This window comes from Nothoprocta perdicaria, unplaced genomic scaffold (assembly GCF_003342845.1).
Source record: "Nothoprocta perdicaria isolate Ctin4 unplaced genomic scaffold, notPer1 scaffold_60, whole genome shotgun sequence".
NCBI classification, from domain to species: domain Eukaryota; kingdom Metazoa; phylum Chordata; class Aves; order Tinamiformes; family Tinamidae; genus Nothoprocta; species Nothoprocta perdicaria.
The window spans coordinates 2720155-2741667 of NW_020455866.1; the positions used below are offsets into that span (position 1 = coordinate 2720155).

The 21513-nt window shown below is 34.2% G+C and overlaps 1 protein-coding gene across 6 annotated transcripts in view; it reads left to right on the forward strand.

Annotated features, from left to right (window-relative positions):
* RALYL (RALY RNA binding protein like) overlaps positions 1-21513 on the forward strand; it is a 350333-nt gene that overhangs the window by 274249 nt on the left and 54571 nt on the right. For all 6 annotated transcript variants that reach the window (XM_026049673.1, XM_026049672.1, XM_026049674.1 and 3 more), the window contains one exon: positions 11886-11961. In XM_026049673.1, the coding sequence (XP_025905458.1) occupies positions 11886-11961 (76 nt within the window). The remainder of the gene's footprint in view (positions 1-11885; positions 11962-21513) is intronic.

Genomic DNA, 21513 nt, shown 5'->3' on the forward strand with positions numbered 1-21513 from the left:
GTTTCAGCTGTGGCCAGAGTCCTAGGAGAAAAAAAAATGTGCAGTGCATCATCCCTCACAACAGTCCTCATCAGCTTGTGTCACCAGGAGAGTGTATTTTGAAGAACAAGCTGAACTCAAAAGCAAATCACTGATATTTGCAAAAGGAATTTGTTCTCCTTTGGAGATGGATCTATATAATCAGCTGTCATATCATCCTGGTGAAAGCCATAACACATATTAGAGAAAGAAAACAAGGGCTTTAATTTTGAGAGTACAATCGGTACATGTAGCCAGACTAATACTTCTTTGTGAAAATTTGTGAGCATGTTTATTTTAAACACCTTGGAGGGATAGTTATATAGATTTTAAGTGTCTGAGCAGGGCTTGGGGATCTGTCATCCCTCAAGTACAGCATGTTTTTTTCATTTATAAAGGTGCCAAATATTAAACTAATTTGAATGTAAGTAAAACCAAGATGATTATTTGCCACAGACAGAACAACAGTTCTCAATTATTCTCAACAGTTCTCAACAACAGGGCATACTCAATTTCCAGGCAAAGCTAAGTGAATAACTGCAGCAACACAAAATATGAAGCTACTCCAGATGATGACTCATTCCTCTAACTTCAGAACTCTTGAAGTGAGTGCTGTGCTTATGATGCTTTACTGATGCTTGGTCTTGGCAGGCATCCACTTTTATGAACTAAAATCGAGGGAGGATTTCTGTAGTGTAGTTCATGATTTCTTTGCATTATTAATCTCAGCGTTTGGAGCTTTTTAAAATGTGAAACAAAGGCTTCCAGTGAGCAATCCTGAGTAAACAACATGCACAGTAAGAGGGGTTAATCGCCATTGTTGATCTTGGAGCCACTGTGATAATTGCTCAGTACCCAGTGGATGGAATAAAGATGAAGAGATGAACACATTTGCTGCAGTGTTTCACAGTGTTATTTTCATTTTTTCATGAATCACTGTACAGAATGAAAATGAGCTGGGAAAGAGGGGCAGTTGCAGCTAACAGAGCAATGTGGTCCTATGTGTGGGATGCAGAATGGCCAGTCTGTAAGTAACATAGTCACCTACACCGAAGCAAATCCATTCTCTGTACATATATATATATATTTCCCCATAAATACATTAACATTACAGAACCATTTGGAATTTCCTATTTTCTCTTTTGGAACAACTTTGTGACATATGGAATTTTTATTGTTGTTTGTTTGTTTTCTTTTTCCATAAAATAAGGCAATGCAAGTTAACAGCATCTATGAAGTGCTGAATGAGCAAAGAGCAAATTTTAAAAAGCCACACTGTTCTTACTTTTACTGGAGTTCCCTGTATTTATGTTCAGGCAGAATTTACATTTAAGATTTTTATTTACATTCATTAAAAAAAAAAGACTTCTGATTATTATACTGTAAAGATGATTGAATTTGTTATTAAATCTGATTTTACTGCAGACCTAAATAAAAAGCTTACACGAACACTGAGGGCTTTTAAAATCTCACCCAAACTTGTCTCCTTTGTTAAATAAGCATTACTATTTATTTATTTATTTATTTATTTGTTAAATTCTGGCCTACTTTTAAATACTACTATTGATAGCCAATATTCGGGGAAAAGATAATGTTTAGATCCTACAGAGAGCAGGTACCTACATTTACTTGCTGTGAGTCAGGCTAATGCATATCATTACCGTGCATGACAGCCAAGTATAAGTATTTCTAGGACTTTTAGTTACTGTATCTGTGACCATGCTTTTGATCTCTAAGGCTTTAGAAAGCTGTCTGCATCTTGTGCCTCTACTCACTACCTCATTTTAAATGACAGTCACAAGATTAGGGGTTTATGAAGTGTGTCCAAAGGATTAATGTTTTGAGGTAAGCTTAGGTAACTGCTTAGTTTGGTCACCGAATGGAATTTCCTATTACACTGTTCAAAAAAAAAAAAAAAAAAAAAAGGCAAATAAACAAAAAAACCCAAAATTGTTCTAAAAGCTGCAGATTTAGAGGTCTTACATATGGGAATCTGATATAACAAACCCAAACCTTCAAGGTAGAAAGTGGCCTATGGTTGTTTATCATCTTGTCAGCTAGACAAGATAATATACAAAATTTAAATTAGTTTCAAAATAATTACTTTATTTCTTAAAATGATTTTTAGTAACATATAATGATTTTGTTAGTGAATCAAGATGTACACAAGTTAATTTCTTTACTAATATGAATTACACATATATCAACCATACAGCAGGAGCCTTTGCCACAGGTTGTAAATTTTATCTGCGTGCAAGACCAAACCTAAGTCTACAGAAGATAAAAGTCCAATAAATCGCTTTGAGAGCAATGATGTTTTATGTTTAAAGAAAGGATTTCTGCTTCGACTGCTAAAATTTTGGTTACTGCCAGCTATAAAGAATAATGTCTGAAAAGGTGGAGGGGGTTTGGACATGGAGAGAGAGAGCATTGTGAAGTCAAAATAGAGTTTTTCTCTTATTGAAAAATACAAGTTTAGTTCAAAAAGCACCAGTATGCTGTATTAGTAGTAACAGAACTAATGAATGCTTTTATAGCTAGCAAGGCGTTTTGGAACTGTGTGATTTCCAGTACTAACAAAATCAGTGTAGGAGAAAAGATAAAACATCATGTACTATGGCTTAAGCTAATCCTGAATTAGGAAGAGAAATCCATTTTAGGATGAGAATCATGCTGGGTTGATAAGAGAATACAGGGAAAAAAGATCTGATATGTAACTTGCTTGAGATTCTTGCTCATCCTTTGGAAGCATATGAGGCAGCTGAAGACGGAAACCTAGAATAGATGAACTGTCAGTCTGACAACATATTGTACTTCCTATGTTTCTATCAGCTATTTTTATAGTATTTGTTTTTAGAAATTCCAAAGAAGCTTCAGTGAAAGAGTATTACGTGTCGTTCATTTTAAAGCTCAATTGTATTTTCAGTTATTTTACATTCAGCTTTTGCAGTAAGCTATATGCTGTTATAGTTCAATTGTCAATATAAGTTGAATCCAGAGGAGAACTGGCAATGACGGAGAATTAGTACTTGGCTAGAATTTAAATGTTACGTATGCAGAAATGAAGGTTTGGTATATCGTTTGTTCATAAATCATCTTCATGATAATTTTCTCTCCTTGTGCCAAATTTTGATAGAATTGTCTCCTGCTGCCATTTTGTTCAACTCTGATCTGTTAAAAACTCATGGATTTCAGTTTAGTGAGTGCCAAAGGCATTTTCCTTTATAATACTGCTATATTGCTTTATAATAATAACAATAATGTTAGAGAACATGAACTTATAGTAATTACTTGAAAAAAAGAGCTTATTATGTGACATTCTCACATGTTTTACAATGGTTGTGTTGCATAGACAAAACTTGTTAGAATTCTGGTACAGGATATTTGGAATGCAAATTTCCACAAAACTGTACTGAAAAAAACACTGTATCTCAGAGGAAATGCTTGACAAATATTATTAGGTAGTTAAAGACAATACAATCCCAAACTGGATTTGAAGCTTTTTTTTTTTTAAAAAAAAAAAAAAAAAAAAAAAAAAAAGCCCTCTTTTGTATATCCTCTAATCTAGGCAAATATAAAACATAAAGATTACAGGCAAAATGAGAGTATATATAAAGGAAAATTAAACTACTGAAGGTAGTTAAAAATCCTCACAGGCGCATTGTTTTATTTGTTGCAGAGGGGTGTTGTTGTTAAAGTGAGATGGGACTGTTATGCAAGTGTACATCACTGTGGAGAGAAGGATGATGAAGTACAGAGATATGACTGCAGGAAAATGAATGAAGAAAAAATCAGATGTATTTCTGGGAGGAATAACAGTAGAAATCAGTGGGATTGCACCTGGAAACTGAAAGTCCTGTTCCTAGCTCTTCCCTTGACTTCTCTGAGCTGTGGACTTCATTTTTCGGGACTCTGTGCAAACCATAGAGTAATTCCTCTCTGATTTGTTGTCAGCCTAGGTGACAGCCTCTAGCATGTGGGAATATTCTTGATGTTAGAACTACCCTTGAAGCTTCTAACAAAATACTTCAAAGTATAAAAAATGCACTTACTCCTTAATGACTACTGCTATGCCAACAAACCCCTGCTATAGAAAAAAAGAGGGCCAGTCTATCTGTAAAAAACACAGGCTTTATCCTCCTAGCATATAGAAGAATCACAGGACTATCTCACCAATAAGCTCACCCATCCACAGGCTACCTCACCCTACTCATGGTTGAGGAGCTTGTGTAGCACGAGGAGTCCAGACTCCTATGAACTTTTTGCCATATGCCTCAGGGCGGTGCTGGCCCACAACAGCAGAGACAGCATCTGTTACAAGGCTGAGCACATTCTTGTAAAAAACAAGGTAGACCCTTCTGCAGTTCCAATGCCCCAAAATAACTATTCTGAAAGACAGGAAAGCATTTTTGTGAAAAATGCTTCATCTGAACTTCTCAGAAAACTTTGGAAAAGTTTGCTTTCAAAAGTTGAGAGGAAATATACTTGAAATATAAACAAATTATGTTAGAATATCCAAATAATATTGTTCAGAAGTTCAAAAAAGAAAGAATGTTGATAATTCTTCTGAAAGAAGAGAATGGAGTTGGAGCAACAAGGATAGTGAGCTCTTCTATGCTCTATGGATTTCAGCAATCTAAGGTTTGGAGCATGAAGGTAATGAAGGTAACTGTAGTAAAGTAAAAGTTTATGTCAGGGAAATCAAGTATACCATTATTAGAAGAAGGGAAAAAAATCAATATTTTAAGGTAGAAGAAAAAGATGACTAAGGTTCAGAGCATGTTCCCTAGCATAAATCATGCTGAAATCTGAAAGTTAGAATGAGGGATTTTCATACTGTATCCCTACTATACTTTTTAACGTCACTGCTTGAGGCTAATTGCAATGCTGAGAAACTCAGGCATCTAGTCAACATTAAACTTTGTCTGAGTCTCATGGTAATAACAGTCTTTGGTTACCAAAGAAAAGCAACACCGAATTTGTCGGCTGCTGCCCTGTAAAGACTGTGCTTGATCTGAAAGAAGACAGGTGCTCTATTTTCTTTTTGTAAACAGCATCTTTATTGTGATCAAGAGAAAGCAAAGAAATAAGGATGCTCCTTGTGCACTGCAGTGTCTGAAAAAAAAAAGCTGTACCTCAGGAACCAATTCTGCTTCTCATTAATAGAAGCAATGTGAACCTACACTTTTTTTTTTTTTTTTTTTTTTTTTTTTTAGGTTAAGCTTATATTAAAACCGTCTTCCTGTTTACCTGAAAGCAGCAAAAAGTTCCTGAGGTACCTTGGTACCTTTTTAATTGCTTTGCTATATCCTTATGGCAATATTTATCTTCCACACATACAGAAGTAGCCAGTCTGTGAGTTGAGAATGTTAATGGTGGGTAGAAATATTTGGGCAACAGAACATTTGAAAGCTTGTTTAGAGGTAAAAATACTTTCTTGCTTCTGTAGTCTGACTCTGGTGATGTTAAGTGCCTATATGACCATCAGGTTCATGGTTGACAGCCTTTTTTCACAAAAGGGCTAGAACACCCCTAAGGATGTGTTTCCAGAGTCAACATCCAAATTTCTCATCCAAGCTCTTACAGCTGGTTTGCAGATAATTGGGTCCTGTCAGGTACCTAAGTCTGATTCTCTGGTAGCTGCACACCACTGCAGACCTTCCACTAGAGGAGCCCTTAATTAGGTACTGAGCAAGCCACCAGTGCTCCCCACGCTGGGAGCAAGTCTGCTGAGTGCAATTGGGGCAGGCAGAGCAGAGACATAATCCTGGGACAGAGGAGAGAGCTGCTGGCCCATCTCCTTGGGTGGCCTGGCCTTGCTCTGCAACAAGATGGACCCAGACAGTGCCTTGGATGACAGAGCCCTGGAACTGGTTGCCCAGAGATGTTGTAGAGTCTTCTTCTTTGGACATCTTCAAAACCTGCCTGGATGTTACCCCATGCAACGTGCTGTAGTTGTCCCTACTTGAGCAGAGGGCTTGGACTAGATGATCTCTAGAGGTTCATTCCAACCTCAAAATATCTGTGATTTCTGTGATTCTGTGAGGAGGAGGGAGAGGAAAAGGAGGGAGAAAGAATTGGCACTAACTGGATGTCATTCTAAAAAAAAGAAAAGGATGGATTGATGAATTCCCAAAGTTCCCAAAGGAATCACYTTATAAGACATGCCCTATTCTCTGTCGTGTCCTTTCCCCTGCAGCCTGATGTTCCCTCATGCTCCTCATAGGACATAGGGAAAGGAGGGGGAGATAAGCAGTTTGAGAGGTCCTGGCTACAAGCTCTTCAATCTCAGTCAAGTCTGTTGGGAATCTTTTAGAGGCCACAGAATTAGCCATCTTCCCTTCACCAGACAGAAGGAGAGCCTTTTCCTCTTCGTGCTGCAGACCACAGCTGAACATGCRCTCAACAAAACATAAAAAAAGCCCAGTGTCTGTGCAGTTACAGAGATGAGAAAGAAGTGAAAGGATTACAGCAATCAGACAAAAATCAAGGCAGATAAGTGCTGCATATCAGCTGTAAAGCTGGCTACATTCATTCTGCAGCTAAGCTAAGAGTATTCTCTGCAGTACTCTGAAAGAGACATTTTCATGCACAAAATGTGTGTGAAGGGTGTATGCCAGGCTCAGGATTTCCCTTTTTAATTGTAGCTAGTATTCACATCAACACAGCTCTTTCAGGAACAGGAAGAGACTTTCAGACAATGCCTGACACTTTTTTCACTGAATGGTGTTAGGAGCAACAGCTTACATAATCCTATAGCCCCATTTCATTCTAGCAGTGTTTAATGAAAAAAGAGATTATTGAACAAAGCAATTTCATGTACTCTTTAACAAATGGCTCTTTTAGTATGAAGCATTAACAATAGCTGTCATCTTTGTGCAAAAAAAAAAAMCCACTTCCCAATTACTTCAATGTTTAGAGAAAACCCAAATGCAGCTGAGAGCCTCACAGACTTTTATTTAATATTTTACTAGCTATGAAAGTTACTTTGAATTTKTGTTCAATTTTAAGTTGCTTCTTTACAGTTCCACCATTTGGCACATAATTGAACAGACCTGAACCAGAACTGTACTTTCTTCTCTGCTTTCTTCTCATTTATCTGCTAGTCTTGGAGAAGAGGAGATGACGAGTAGTTGTGTAACATACATAGAAAAAGGAAACCTGTGATGTAAAAAATGTCATATCACTTCATTAAAATTTCTTTTTTATGCAGCAGGGAAAAGATTAATAGGACTGGTGGAGGGAAGAGCACAAAAGAAAGATAAATCAGCATTAAATTTGCTGATATTGACTTATGTTCTACATAGCATGACTAGAGGCTTCTTTAAATTCTAAATTCCCTTACTCTTTATTCTCTGCCCACATATTTTGGATTATGTGAAGAAGAAGAAAATGAAATTGTGATTTCTCACATTTCAGTTAAAAATTGATCTAAAGAGCTGATCTGGCCGTGTACAATGAAACTTTTTCATTCAAAAAGTAAAGTCAAATGTGAAGTCAACTAAGTATTTTCCAGGAAATTCTCGGTTTCTTAACCATTCACAAGAAAGGGCAGATAAGCATCTGAAGAAATATTTCTTAGAAGAAAACCTTTCCCTCCTGTTGAGGAGGGAATCAGTTTTTGAGCTATGTCCATGTCTTGTTTTCCAGTATTTCTGGCATGGACCCAGAACTCAGAGGTCATGACTACAGCAGTTAATTAAAAGTACCTGGGACTGTTTTCTTTCACTCAAAGCAGAGTGGCCACACYTACGGTCCATATCAATTTTCCACCTACATTTTTGTCTGAGGTTTAAAATTATTTTATCCTAGAAATTATTTTAACAGTTTAATGCAATAAACATTTGGGTTCTTGTGCTTGGGAATGGCACTGTTTAATTTTACAGCATATGTGTAGCTTGGGGCCTGGGTTTTGCAGCAGAAAGCCTCATGATAGCAGTTTTCACAGTTTTCACAGACTGATCCAATGATTGTCAAATCTTCTAATTGATAGCATTTTTTTTTTTTTGTGAACCAAGAGTTGATTTTTTTTTTCTCCAATAAATATCTGAAGGATGGATRTATTGAGAAGTACTGAAATACCTCTACACTTTGAAGAGTCACTAGTCTTCTGGTATCATTGCTGATATTTGCAAAGGTTAAAGACAACTTTTTTGTTGGCAATTTTACAATTGCTCAGGTTCTTATATTGCTTAAGCAGCAAACTCATAAACAAAGTTTCAAGGCTGATAGGAGAAATGTAGATCATGCTGTTCTCAGTTGCTCTTTCAGAATAGTTTATGTAGTCCCTAAATACAATATGTATTCTCTCTGAAAGGTTTATGTATTCATTTTGTTGTTTAAAAAGGCTTTTTTTTTTTTTTTTTTTTTTTTTTTTTTTTAATTAATTGCTAGGCAAATTTCTGTATAAATAGAAATAAAAACATCATGCTTAAAATTGTATATATTACGTTGATGATACTTGAATGAAAACCTAATTCTCGTAACCACCTTTTCTATGTTATCATGAGCAGATAGTATTTTATAGCATGAGACAAGGAGTATTTTTTAATACAGAAAGTAATCTGTTTTCAGTCTGAAAGCACAGAAGGAGCAGACTGCTTTGTTACAATGTACTGTGATTTGCACAGTTAGTTTTATATTCATAGTGGTACCTTACCATTTGGAATTTCAATATTGAATTTATCTCTCTATTCACTCTAAGYAAACATTTATAGTATACGATCAGAGAAAATAATGTTAAAGTCCTGTGCAGCTCCGTTCCACGTAGGAGCATCATGAATCTCTCCATGTTTTGTCAAGTTATCTGGTTCAAATTCATGTATAAGTGCAGTAGCTAATTTTACACCATAAGGAGTGATACCTCTCTGCATTGCTCAGAGTGAAATCAGTAGTGCAGGTAAATCTCCATTTTGTTGCCAACCAATTTATCTGACATGCAGTTTATGATCTACTAGATGTAAATGTCTCCTTTGAAACTAATGAAGGATGAAGCGAGAGAACAAGTTATCTCACAAGATTTCCAGTTGGAATAGAAATAATCTATCCTATGAATTGGTGACAAGTTCACTTCTAATCTTGGTTAGAAAATTGAGGTTGGAGTAGATAGTGCTGAAAAATAATGGCATGAAAATCTATTTTAACTTTTCAAACCATTTTCTACTTATTTCTTAACTTAGTACAAGGTGCTTAGGGAGTAGCAGTTATTCAATCAGTTCCATATTAACAGAAAAGCCCCATGTGCAAGGCTCTGCTATGAAATATTTTCCATGTTAAAGAGAAATTCTGGCTATTACTGCATGTGTAATATAGTTTAGTGTTTTGTGCTGGTACTTTTGGAGATTTAAATCTGAGGGAATCTTAACTTCTTCAGAACAGCTTTACAACTGTGTTTTCTTACAGCATTACTTTTCTGACAGTATTTGATTAAAATAAAATGAACACATAAAAAATGGCCCGTGGTTTTCTATACTGCTCATCTTTGTAAAAGGAGGTATTGTAGATCTTCAAAGTAAGTCTGCAAAAATAAACATCAAGATAGCCTTGATCTCTCCCCAAAGGATAAGAAAAAGGTTTGGAAGTGCTTTAATGTCCATGTGCCTAATAATAGTGACCTGGGTTGAAACTCTAAAAAAGAAACAGATGATAGACATGAGAAATATTGTGAAGATGAATCCCATAGCCTCAGGTATTTCCCAAGAACAGCTTATAAATTCTATGTATTTTTTCATAAAATCTGACCTAGTTTTAAGAGGATGTGGTGAAAGTCAATACAGTCAGTGACCTTAAAGCTCATACATTAAAATGCTTTGGAAAGGTCTAATTATTAAAAAGGTCACGGGATAAAATTTTCATTCTAATTCTGTTATTTCCAGCAGGCAATGGAATTGAAGGCAGAGGAAATGAACATAGGTATTAATATTCCTCAATGACTTTCAATAAATGCTTGATGCTTACTTTGTTGGGTCAACATTAGTAGGATTTATATTCTTTTCAGTAAAGGAATCATGTCTAAAATTTAACAACCTTGAAACAGGAAGACTTTAACGAAGCACTTGTCTAAAATTAAAAGCGGGAAAGCATTTAAAGGGAGAATCAAAACTATTTCCAATATTCATTCAAATTCACAGAGACAAGTAAAAGAATATTAACATATTATGTGAAGCTATGATTAAAATAATACAATTCTAAATTCTAAATTGAAATACAATTCTAAAAGTAAAATATAAAGACAGAATGACTATAATCAGTTTTAATTTCAAACATTTTCTATGAAGAAAAATTTAATAGTAGAACATACTGTATAGGAAAAAGTTCAAAAGCCTYCATGACGTTTTATAATTTTAAATAAATTTTGTTTGAATTCAAAATATCTTTTTTTACTGAAAACAGATTTAAAATCATTTTAAATATCTGAAACATGGAATTTCCAATAGAAAAAAAAAATGTATTTTTCTATCAGAAAATCTGAAGAAGATGCTCTTTATTAGAAAAATCTTTTGAACTTATTTTTGGGTGTTGCAAAATAAATTTATCTAGTCAATAATATCAATCTTTTACTGCATCTTTTGTTGTCAAGTATAATTGAAATAAAAATGTCTCAGCCTTTGACATAACTGCACTGGGCTTTGATTTCTTATGCTACACAGGCTTTCTTCTTCACCTCTCCTTCCATTACACTTTATCTCAGGTTAAATATAGGTTTTACCAAGACTATATGGTTCTTTGCAAAGTCTTAATCTGAAGGTGATTCAATGGCAAAGGAGATATGTTGTTCTGTCATAGTATTTTGCACTGAAATATCTCAGCTGATATTGTTGAAAGCAAGGACAGATTTAGCTGTAGCATCGCTCAACTGTCATGAATTCTTTTTCCTTTTCAAAAATTCCTCTATTCCTTCATCAGTATGAGCTCTTGTGATGCTGAGTCCCACCAAAATGTTGACATCTTTTTCTTAAAACATATACTAACTTTTTTTTTGTCATGAGTCTGTATTTTTAACAACAGCTTCCTAATCTCGATAGAGATATTCTCCACAGTGTCTGTTTCTTTCTCCATTGGTGACTATCACCAGCATTCCAAATAAATGCATGTGTGTTTGATAGAATGTCCCTGAGTATGATTCAAAAAGAGGGAAGAATATGAGAACCAATATGAATATTGTCTATACAAGTTTTACGTCAGGATAAATTCACAGACAATGATATAAATTAATTTAGAAAAAGAAAAAACAAAATGCATAGAGTTTCCAGTGGTCTTGAGAATTATATGTATTTAACCAAGACAAGTGCAAAATATGTGCAAAAGCAGAATATCTGTTGTTCCGTATAAATTCTAAAGACAATGTGGTTCTAAATACTCAGATCCTTCCCAAAAAGCAAGTTTGCATTGGGTTGCATAATAGATACTCTGTTTTCTTTTTAAAACTCTATTTCTGAGAAGGTATTCATAGTAGCAGTTAAAGAACTGATGTGCTTTTCTCTAGACTTAAAGGAATTCTTTTGAATCATTATAATCCTACACAGCTGTATTTGACTTGAGACTGTAATTTGTCTCGACATCTAACTTGCAGCTCAAGTCTCTTTCTATAGTAGAAATACATTAGCTTCAACTTCATGAGTGGAAACACTATTAAAAATAAAAGTATTTTATATATGTAACTAATAACTGTCATGTTGACTACAGTTGACTACAGAATTTTTAAGAAACTTTTATCRTATCAATTTAAAAGTGGAAAAAAATAAATTAGGACTTTCCTGTACATTTTAACCATCTGCTGCTAATTTTCAGTGTCTTGAAAGTGTTTTTGCAAAATCACTTTAATTTAATGGACCTTTTGTTTGTAAATACAAATTTTTTACTTTCAGATATCAACATGGCAGGAGAACCAAAACCATACAGACCAAAACCTGGCAACAAGCGACCACTATCAGCACTTTACAGGTAAGTGGGAATTCACCTTAACTTACAACAACTACTTTTTTACATTAGGCAAATTATTTAGCCTGAAATGTTTGTGTTCAAATGTATCTACAAATGCCACTGCATATCACATGAGCTAGACAAATTAAATCTTCCTCATTGGTGAAGCAATATATATGCAATGTAATATAGCCAGAGATTCCAAGGTATTGTGCACACCAAAACTTTTAGAACATGAGCAAATAGCCCAAAATTACAGAGTTTGATGCCATGTCTAAGTGTTAATTAATTCCAGACAAAAGTATTMTAACTTCTAGATATTAAAACTGTCTTTGAAGTGTCTTAGCAAACTAACTGACATGAACTAGTAATGGTCCAAGCAAATAAAATTTCTGTCTAATCTTTGGATACAGTTGCCACAATATAGAAATAAAGCATCCTTTTTGGTTGGAAACAAACATCAGAATTTCTGCTTCCTGTTAAAAAAATATAGAATGTTTAAATGATAAAATAGATATTCAGAAGAAAAAATAAAGCTAAATGCTGACAGTGCTTGATACTCCTTTAGCATAAAGTATCAGAGCCTAATCACCTTATATTTGCACAAGTTTTTCTCTAAGGACACTAATGTCACAGGAAATGTACTTAGTGAATGGCAGATTCTCTTAGACCAGACTCAAGTGACAAGTCCAGAGCTAAAGTTTAATTTAGAAACCTATTGAATTTAACCATTGCTTCTAAATTTGATTTATTTGATTACACATRGAAATTTTATTTTCCCTTCATCTTCCCATCCCACATGGAAATTCAAGAATGACATCTCACAATGAGGTGCCGAGCTGCATCTTAGATCAGATTAGAACATGTATGTTTTGTTAGTAATGAAAAGATTTAGCATATAGTTATTCAAGTTATAGGTTTATAACTTTTGGTGAAGATGCCCTATTTTATTGTATTCACAACTGCAACCTTTATAATTCTATAGTTACTATTGGCAGCCCTGAGATTAGTGTTCCTATATCAGAATTTCAAAAGATTTCAGAAGGTATTCTGTAGGTTTTGTTTGTTTCTTTCTTTTCCAYTTATATCTACTCTCATTCTGTTGAAATTCTGCTCACATATGTTTGTTCTGCATTCAAGAAAGAAAGACTTGTTGAATCTCTCTGAATTAAGATTAAAAATAAAAAAAAAAATCTTTTTTTTTTTGTCCATGATACAGACTATTTCTCCAGAAGATCATGAGAGGTTGTTTTATTTKATTCTTTTTGGTTTTGGTTTTTAAAGAATTAACAGAAGGCTTCACCTGATAGTAATGGAAAATTTTAATTGCCCGATGTCTACTAGCAGAATAATATTTCAGTAAATAGGTGTCTCATAAAGGTCTTGGCAGTGCTGAGAACATATTCAGAATTTCAGAATAGAATATTCAGTAGAATAAAGGAATAATATGGCAGCGTCAGGTGTTTTTTAGCAACCTGAAAAAAGAAAAGAAATTGCATAAAATGTGGAAACCAAACCAAATGAGTAAATGAGTAAAGGTGAAGAGCAGAGTCATCTAACAGGAAATCAAAAAGCCTAAGTCAAATAACTAGTATAAGTATATAGATAGATAAGTATAGATAGATATATACACGTACACAATAGTATATACATATGTATGTTAACCTAGTTCAGGTTCATTGAACAAGAACTAAAAATGTGCTTAGAGACTTAAGGTAGTGTCCAAGAATATGTTTAAATATAATTGTCCTTTCCAGTAGTATTGCTCCTCATTTGTTTCATTGTTCAGTATGTGAGGGGAAATCTCTTTCGTAGGAAGTCCAAAATTGTTGTGAATTTCCATTTTTAGCACATCACTTATGAAGAAAACCAAAAACCTGACAAATTTTCATCTCATAATTATTTTACACATTTTTATTTGCCTGTAGCCTCAAGCAGAAATTAATTTTGATGACTAATCTTCATATTTTTTGAAATACAAGGTGCAGATTAAAAGTGCTGACATAAATGTGTTAAAGCAGTGCTTGGAAGTACTATTATGGTAAAATGAAGAATCACTATATCTTTTTAATTTACTGCTGTTTTGATCAGTATTTTGATAAAACAATTCTGTCAGTAGGTGGAAGTCYATTTACTTTTCTTTTTTCTATATATATGTGTTCCAATACACCAAAGCAGAATCAACCAGAAATAATTTGGCGAGCTGCAATTATGTTTCCGTAGATCATACACAATTTTTTAAACTATTTATTGTTCAATTCACTGTCTTGCTGTATAAGGCATTGAACATATATGGTTTAAAGGCTTCTTCTCACGTATGAAGGTCTTTACTATGATTATTAAAATAGGACAGTGTTCTCATTAACATGTCTTCATTGTGGAGGTTGCTTAAGGCTAAATCCACACAAGTCGGTGCATGCACTCTGATGGAGCAGAGCAGTTGTGCACTCACCACTCATCGCTTGCCTTCTTTCAGGGCACACTGAGCACCATGTACAGCTACATGGCCCATCACTGGAGGGGTGTCTATAATTCTTTCAGATTTCAGTTGTATAGAATKCAACATTTTTCAAGTGTAATAATTTATTAGAATTAAGAGATTTCAACAAAGCCAAATATATAGAATATCTATAGGAAATAGAACTGAAAATATATATAAAGATATGAATTATTATATTTTTGTACATATATAAACTCTATAGTTTAATCATGAGTGCATGATATATCGACCACTCTTTCTCCTCATAGGCCAACTGTCTGATTTCATTTCCCCACAGTTCTCTAGCAAATAGGAACTGCTCTCGTGCCTAACTCCATGTTAGCTCTTGTGGAGCCGCCCCAAAGCAAACTCCTCTTCTACAGGATGCACTATTCTGAGTCAAAAAAAAMCAGAGGAATTTGAGAATTTGTAGTACTCATTTTAGAGTAGCTGGAAATAATGCGAAGACTGTATTAGGGGCCACCAGAATCATGTGGGTTTTTTTTAGTGGCATTAAAATGACATGGTATGTGACGTGAAAGCTGGGAACTGCTGAATACCAAGTAGAGCACAAGGAGTCAAATCTTGTGCAGTGTTAACAAAACTGCCTATGGAGAAAACCTTGAGAACCAAGAACCACACCCAAGTATTTTTCTAAGAAAACTATTTTTACTCAAAGTAAATCCCCCCAGGAGAACTGATATTTATGTAATGCAGGTAAGCAAGGGAATAGGATTTAGAACTAGAAGACCAAGTCATTCATCACTGTAGATGAATCTATTAACTCTCCTTGTTCTGCACACTTAATATTGCAGTTCACTTGCAAACATTTCAAAAATAGATTTATTTGAGAAGAAATTTTAAAAATCAATTTATATGATTTGTTCCCCCTCTCCACGCAAGTTATCTTTTTTCTCATAATGCTACGAATAAGGAAAGTCTGCTAAACTGCTACATCTTGAAGTCCAGCAAGGACTTATTCAAATTATACTCTTCCCAGTATTTCCCAGTGCAGGCTGAGTGTGAAACCTTCTGTTCCAGCTTACCATGCATCAAAAGTGAGGTATGTCTGGAGCAAGGCAAGTAGCAGGATGGATTTAGTGGATGAGTTTACAGAACCAGAGAGTAATGAATTAAGTTGTCTGTGAGACCTGCCTTGTAGACTCAGCCAGTCTGATCTCTATCCAGCACTAATCTAGTTCTTGCCTGCTAACAGCACATGGTAATCTTGGCAAAGGCTTCCCTTGAGGGAAAATCCTTTCCATGATCCTCTGTAGAGTTGCAAGCTTACGATCCAGTGGTGGAATTAGATTCCCCAGTCATTTCCCATTTCCAATGACTTCTCAGGGTAATTGAAATTTTTAATTAGGATGCTTGTTCTAACATGCTACTAATTAACCTGAATAAATATCCTTTTCTTTACAATTTCATAAGTCTCATCTGCCTCTGAAAAAAAATGATTTCATTCAGAAGTCTTTATATACTGGAAAGAGATTCTGTTCCATTGTCAGCCTATAATTATGTCTTTATATAAAAGTTTTTTCTTTTTTGGTCAAAAATACTTTATCAGTTTCCACAATACATTTTACTTCGATAATCTCCGTCACAAAGTTGATTAGATTAGATTACATTTCCTTTGGTCTTGTAGCTTTATATTGTAGCTGAGACTTAAAGAATTTCTTACAGTGTTTCATTGCTTACATCTTCTTCTTGAATTTATTTTAAGATATATTTTACAGAGTTTAGTTAGGTATGGTTTTCCTTTCAATCATCAGAGCTATCCATTATTTTGAGAACCTTCCAGGATAGGAGGTTTCTTGAGATTATTCCTCCTACTTTAAAATGTAACACATTCAACAAATTCTATGCCAAATGGGCATTTGTCTTTTATTCTAAAATTGCTGCATTTTGCATAATTCCAACTGCAGAAACTCCATTGGCAATATGTTAACACTATAGTGACATATAATGAAAGCAAATGCAGTACATGATTCTTCCTTGATTGAATATAATTTGAATATCATTTTAAATCTCCAATAACTTTCTTCTTGRGTCAATATTTTTGATTAATAAATTTGTGTGCTTCTTTTCATTGTAGGCATAGAACAACCTAGGGACATAGTCTACAAATATAACATAAATCTGATCAAATATATTCTAATACTTTAAATTTGTGCTAAAATGAGATTAGGCCACTTACCCTTTTCTTAAAAATACTKACAAAAAAAAATTATACTGGAATATTGATAAATATATTACACTAAAATTACATAGTGTAATATTTCTTTTGTACCACAGAATTTCCTTTTATACCAGAAAGTAATCTCTTGATTCTTTCAGTTACCCTTCTTCATGAAATAAACTGTTTTATTTCTGTGCTGCAGAATGAATTTAAAATGACTCTTACTCAACAGCTCTACTCCTGGCAAAATATCTAGCTTCCATAAAACATTTCAAGGCATTTTAAACAGAGATTTTTTAAGTCCAGTAGAATACAATTTATATTCATTTCCTCAAATAATATTCTTAGTGGTAGTATTTGAAGCTCTTGCTATTGCACTGTAAAATAATCATTCAATTTTAAATTCTCTGTTAAATTTAGTGAGAATATTGCTTGTGTCAAGAGCTTAAATAGCATTCTTGATATTAAAAGCACTAAAAGGCAGAGATACAAAGCTTTAGCAGAGAATCAACTATACTTTGCTACTCTCACCTATTCTTCATTTCCAATGATTCAGTCTGGGTGAAATTTTTGTTCACTTTCTCTCTCAAGGAAATATCCTATGCCAAATAACTGATAAAACAATAAAAATTAAAGGACAAATTCTCTGCTGACAGAAAACACACCTCTGCATTGTTTTTGAGTGATGTTGATGTCCTCGCAGACTATTAGGTGGTCTAAGATGTTTAAAGCAGAAATATAGAAGGGTTGGGAGCCACTGCCAAGGGCACAACTGTTCTATTGTATGAACTAGACAGAGTAAGAAGATAGAGCACTAGATGACTCTTATGGGAGGATGAGGTAGGTCTCAGGTCCTTAGTCATGGAAAGGAAAACCTTTGCTTCTGGACACAAATTGAAAATAAATATATATATACGATAAATACACTTGCCACCTTGATTTGATTATCTAGTCATATTATATCTAATCAATATGCAGTCACTTTCAGGAACAGACTTTCTCCTCTCCCTTCTTTCTGACCCTTAGACTTCCTCAGTCTATATTGATGGAAAAGGTTTTTAAAGATGTTACTTAAAACATTACCCTTTAGAAGTTGTGCTATGTGATTGGGGCAGATATCCCTTCTCAGGTTATAGCATATCCTACGTATTTTCCTCACATTTGGTCATATTGACCTTCACTAGAGATTTCAAACTATTGTCTTGACCTGCATCCCTTTGAAAATATGGTCTTTCACAGAATTTAAGAGTAGATTTTCCTTTCTTCCCATTTACCCACAAGTTATCCTTTAGACTTCCACAGTCTTTTCCTATCCTTTTTTTTTTCTTTCTTTTACTCTTTGTTATAAGGAAGCCAATGACCAACCTACCTGCATCTGCAGAGATCTATCCCTTTTCCTAGTTTACTGCCTTACCTCTGACAGATGATATGTGGTATCACATGCCTTATGTTGTTTTCTTCCACAAAAGTGTGGACACCGTAATCACACATACGCTGAAAGTGTAGCAAGTTTCAAAAAGAACACAGCCTGTTTTCTTATTATTGTTTTTTTTCCTGGTCTTTAATCTTCTTACTTTCTTTTTCATTTCCTGTGAAACTTAAAGCAGTATACAGTAGCTACTGTGAAGCTCTCTCATTTTTTTTTCATGTTTCTTTTGTCACTGTTTATATCTAAGTGAAATAGAAAAAAAAAATCCATCTGATTTCATTGAAATTAATACTACTCCTTTATTTTTCATGAATTTGTGTTGCTGGTAGTGAAAAAAAAAAACACTAATAGTAAGTGTAAATTCTTACAAGATGCAGAACACTGATTCTTTTGCCTGCAGGCAAAAAGATACAATACTTCTAGTCAGCCATTCTGTTTAAAGCTAAGCAGGCTGAGCCTATTTCCTATCAGCTTGATAAGTATAAGATTCCCACCCTTTATTATTTCATGCATTGTTACTTTTGAATTGAGAAAAAATCAGGATTTGGATACTGGCTTCTAGATGAAAGACAGTGCATTTTGTAGATTATTGTCTGTGTTTCTATTAGCTTAAAAAGAGAAAAGGCAGTACTTAAGACATATAAAGAAAAAAACAGAYGCAGACTCATTTATTGTTCTTTCACATTTGAGTTTTAGTAAGACAGACATCATAGAAATAGTATTTGTTTTTGCAACTGCTATTGTTCCATATCTGTCTTATTGAAAGCACCGAGGTCTTAAAAGGACATGGGGTTCATGACACACAGCAGTGAAGGGCCTATGTTAGGATGGAGAACAAACATCAGGTTTCCTCATTTTGAGAGATTTAGTAAACCTATCTGATGCAGTAGTAATCAGGGATGCAAGGGAAGGCTCTGTTACAGAAAACTACTTTGCAAGCTTGTAATTAGACATTGGTTGTYACATAATGTAACACCAGTAATTGTATAGAAACCTGTAATTCAATCTAGAGATGCTGATGTACTGCAAAGGCACAGTTTAGGTGATATGCAAACTGCAATAGAAATATATGGTTGGATTATGGATTTATTATTTAGTGATAAATAAGGAAGATTGGATAAATGAGAGGCTACAAATTGTAATATGTTTTGAAATCCTATGCAAAATACTGGGAGAAGAGTTTTAAAGTGTATTTAGCTTAAGACAAAAAGGACTGTTGAGTAAAATTACAAATAGCATAGAATGCAGTGCTGTGTGTATTTTAGAGTTATAATAGCAAAATGTTAATATAAATATTAATATTCAGTTAAGCATTAATAAAAAAGCTACCCTATATGATTATTTCTTTATTAATGTTTGTAATCTTGAAATATGCTTTTCAAAAAAAAAATTTTACCCAGGTGTCCAGGACTGATCTCTCCACACGACAACTATTTAATGTCAAATATCTTATTTCTTTAAAGAATGTTACAAATTATATTTCTAATTGGAATGTTGATGGTCTTAAAACTTTGAACTAAGTGCTGGCCTTTTTTTATTGAAGAATGAGAAATATATTCACAAAGACATGTGGGTTTGTTCCAGGTTGTAAGTACTGAAAAAGTAAAATATTTATAGGCATCAAAATATATTTTACATTTTTTAAGTCTTCCAAGAGTGAGATTATGCCAGGATATATCATGATAAATGTCAGAATAATGCACCTCCACAATTGTAAGTGTTAGTAGTGTCACTGAGGTAAAAGCAGATTAAGCCTCCAACCCTGGGATACTCAAAGGCAATGTCTGTATTAACCATCATCTATTTTTTGACTAGAAATAGCCAGGCAGTAAAATAGTATTGATCATGTGCATTATTTTAGTCAAGACTGTTTTGTTCAACCCACCTTGATGAACTCAGTTCAGACATTTTTAAAATGAATGAAATTTAAAATGAGTGAAATATTCTTATTTTGATTCAGAACAGAAGAGGGTCAGATGACATTGGCTTCATGTAAAGAATGATTAAAGCCATCAGAAACTGGGCTAACAGGTAGATAACTAACTATACTATTATATTTCTTTCCAAACTCTTTTTCTTGGTGGAAGGATGAATTGCTGCAAAATTTAGGAACTATTAGCATATCATGGGAAAAAGCAAATTAAAATTGACAGCAGTGGAATGGAGTTAGTTTTATTCTCCAGGGTATGCTTCCTTTTCTTACATGAATAAATTACCAAATTGAACACGTTTTCAACTGGGGAATGGGAGTTCCAGTACTACAAATTAAAAAAGTAAAAAGTTCTTATTAAACTGTATTTTTGAACTGAACTAAACTGAACCAAGCTTTTACTTGGGCAGATAGAACAAAAGTTTCCCTCATGATTTTTCTCAGATGCACTTACCAATGTTTAGCCTAGTTAAAAGAATCCAAGCTACAATTCAAAATATCTGAAGTAAAACAGATTTTCTTTCAAWTTTAGGATCTATAAGGGAAAATATAGTAAAGTCAGGTAAAAATATACTCAACTACTGAAACTCTACTAAATGTATATGATAATAGTTATATGATAATATAATAATGCCATTATTTTTCTGAAAATATTATATCATTATAGCGTTGTTACTTACCATACTTCACCAAAAGAGAGATTTTGTGTTTTCCTCTCTTCTTGATGCCTACAATTTAGCACAGCCATTAACATTTTTGGAAACTACTTCCTGTACTGTTCTTCCCCATTCCTCCCTCTCTCACTAACCCCCCTCAAAATCCTCCATGTTATTTTTATGTGGTAATAGCTTCTGCTTGACCTGATGCATCCAGCATCTTAGAGCTTTTTGTCACCTTATAAATTAAATAGTTTTTTTTTTTTTTATAAAGTTTATTTTTTTGCTTGTTTGGGGTTATGGTGAGGAGAGTGGAGGATCATAAACAGTGCATAATAACCAGTTCCTTCCTTTCCTCTCTCAAGTAGTCATGAGAAGCAGGCAGCCATTGTCTTCTGAAATTTCACGTGCTGTGGCCAGCACTGGCATAGCCGAGCAACTGAGGATTTTGTTAGCTCTAAGGAGAGAAAAATGTTTTAGTGTTTCCGAAATAGGTTTTCTCCTTCTGGAACAATATTATGTTTTTGCTCTGCTCGAGCTCCTTTTGCAATACCTAGCCAGTTATGCTGCATTTTATATATGTAATTCTAGTTCCCAAGTCCTGTATTTATTTATTATTTTTTTTTTTTAAGATTCCTCACACTGATTTCAGACCTCCTTATGTGCTCCTTATGTCCAAATTATCTTGGACTGCAATAGCTTTAAGTCACAGAAAGTGACATCAGTAATTATAAATGTTACTTTCCACTTTCAAAAAAAAGAGAGAGAGAGAGAGAAAGAGAGGGAGAGACAGACGGGGGGGGAGAGGGAAGGAAGGAAGGAAGGAAGGAAGGAAGGAAGGAAGGAAGGAAGGAAGGAAGGAAGGAAGGAAGGAAGGAAGGAAGGAAGGAAGGAAGG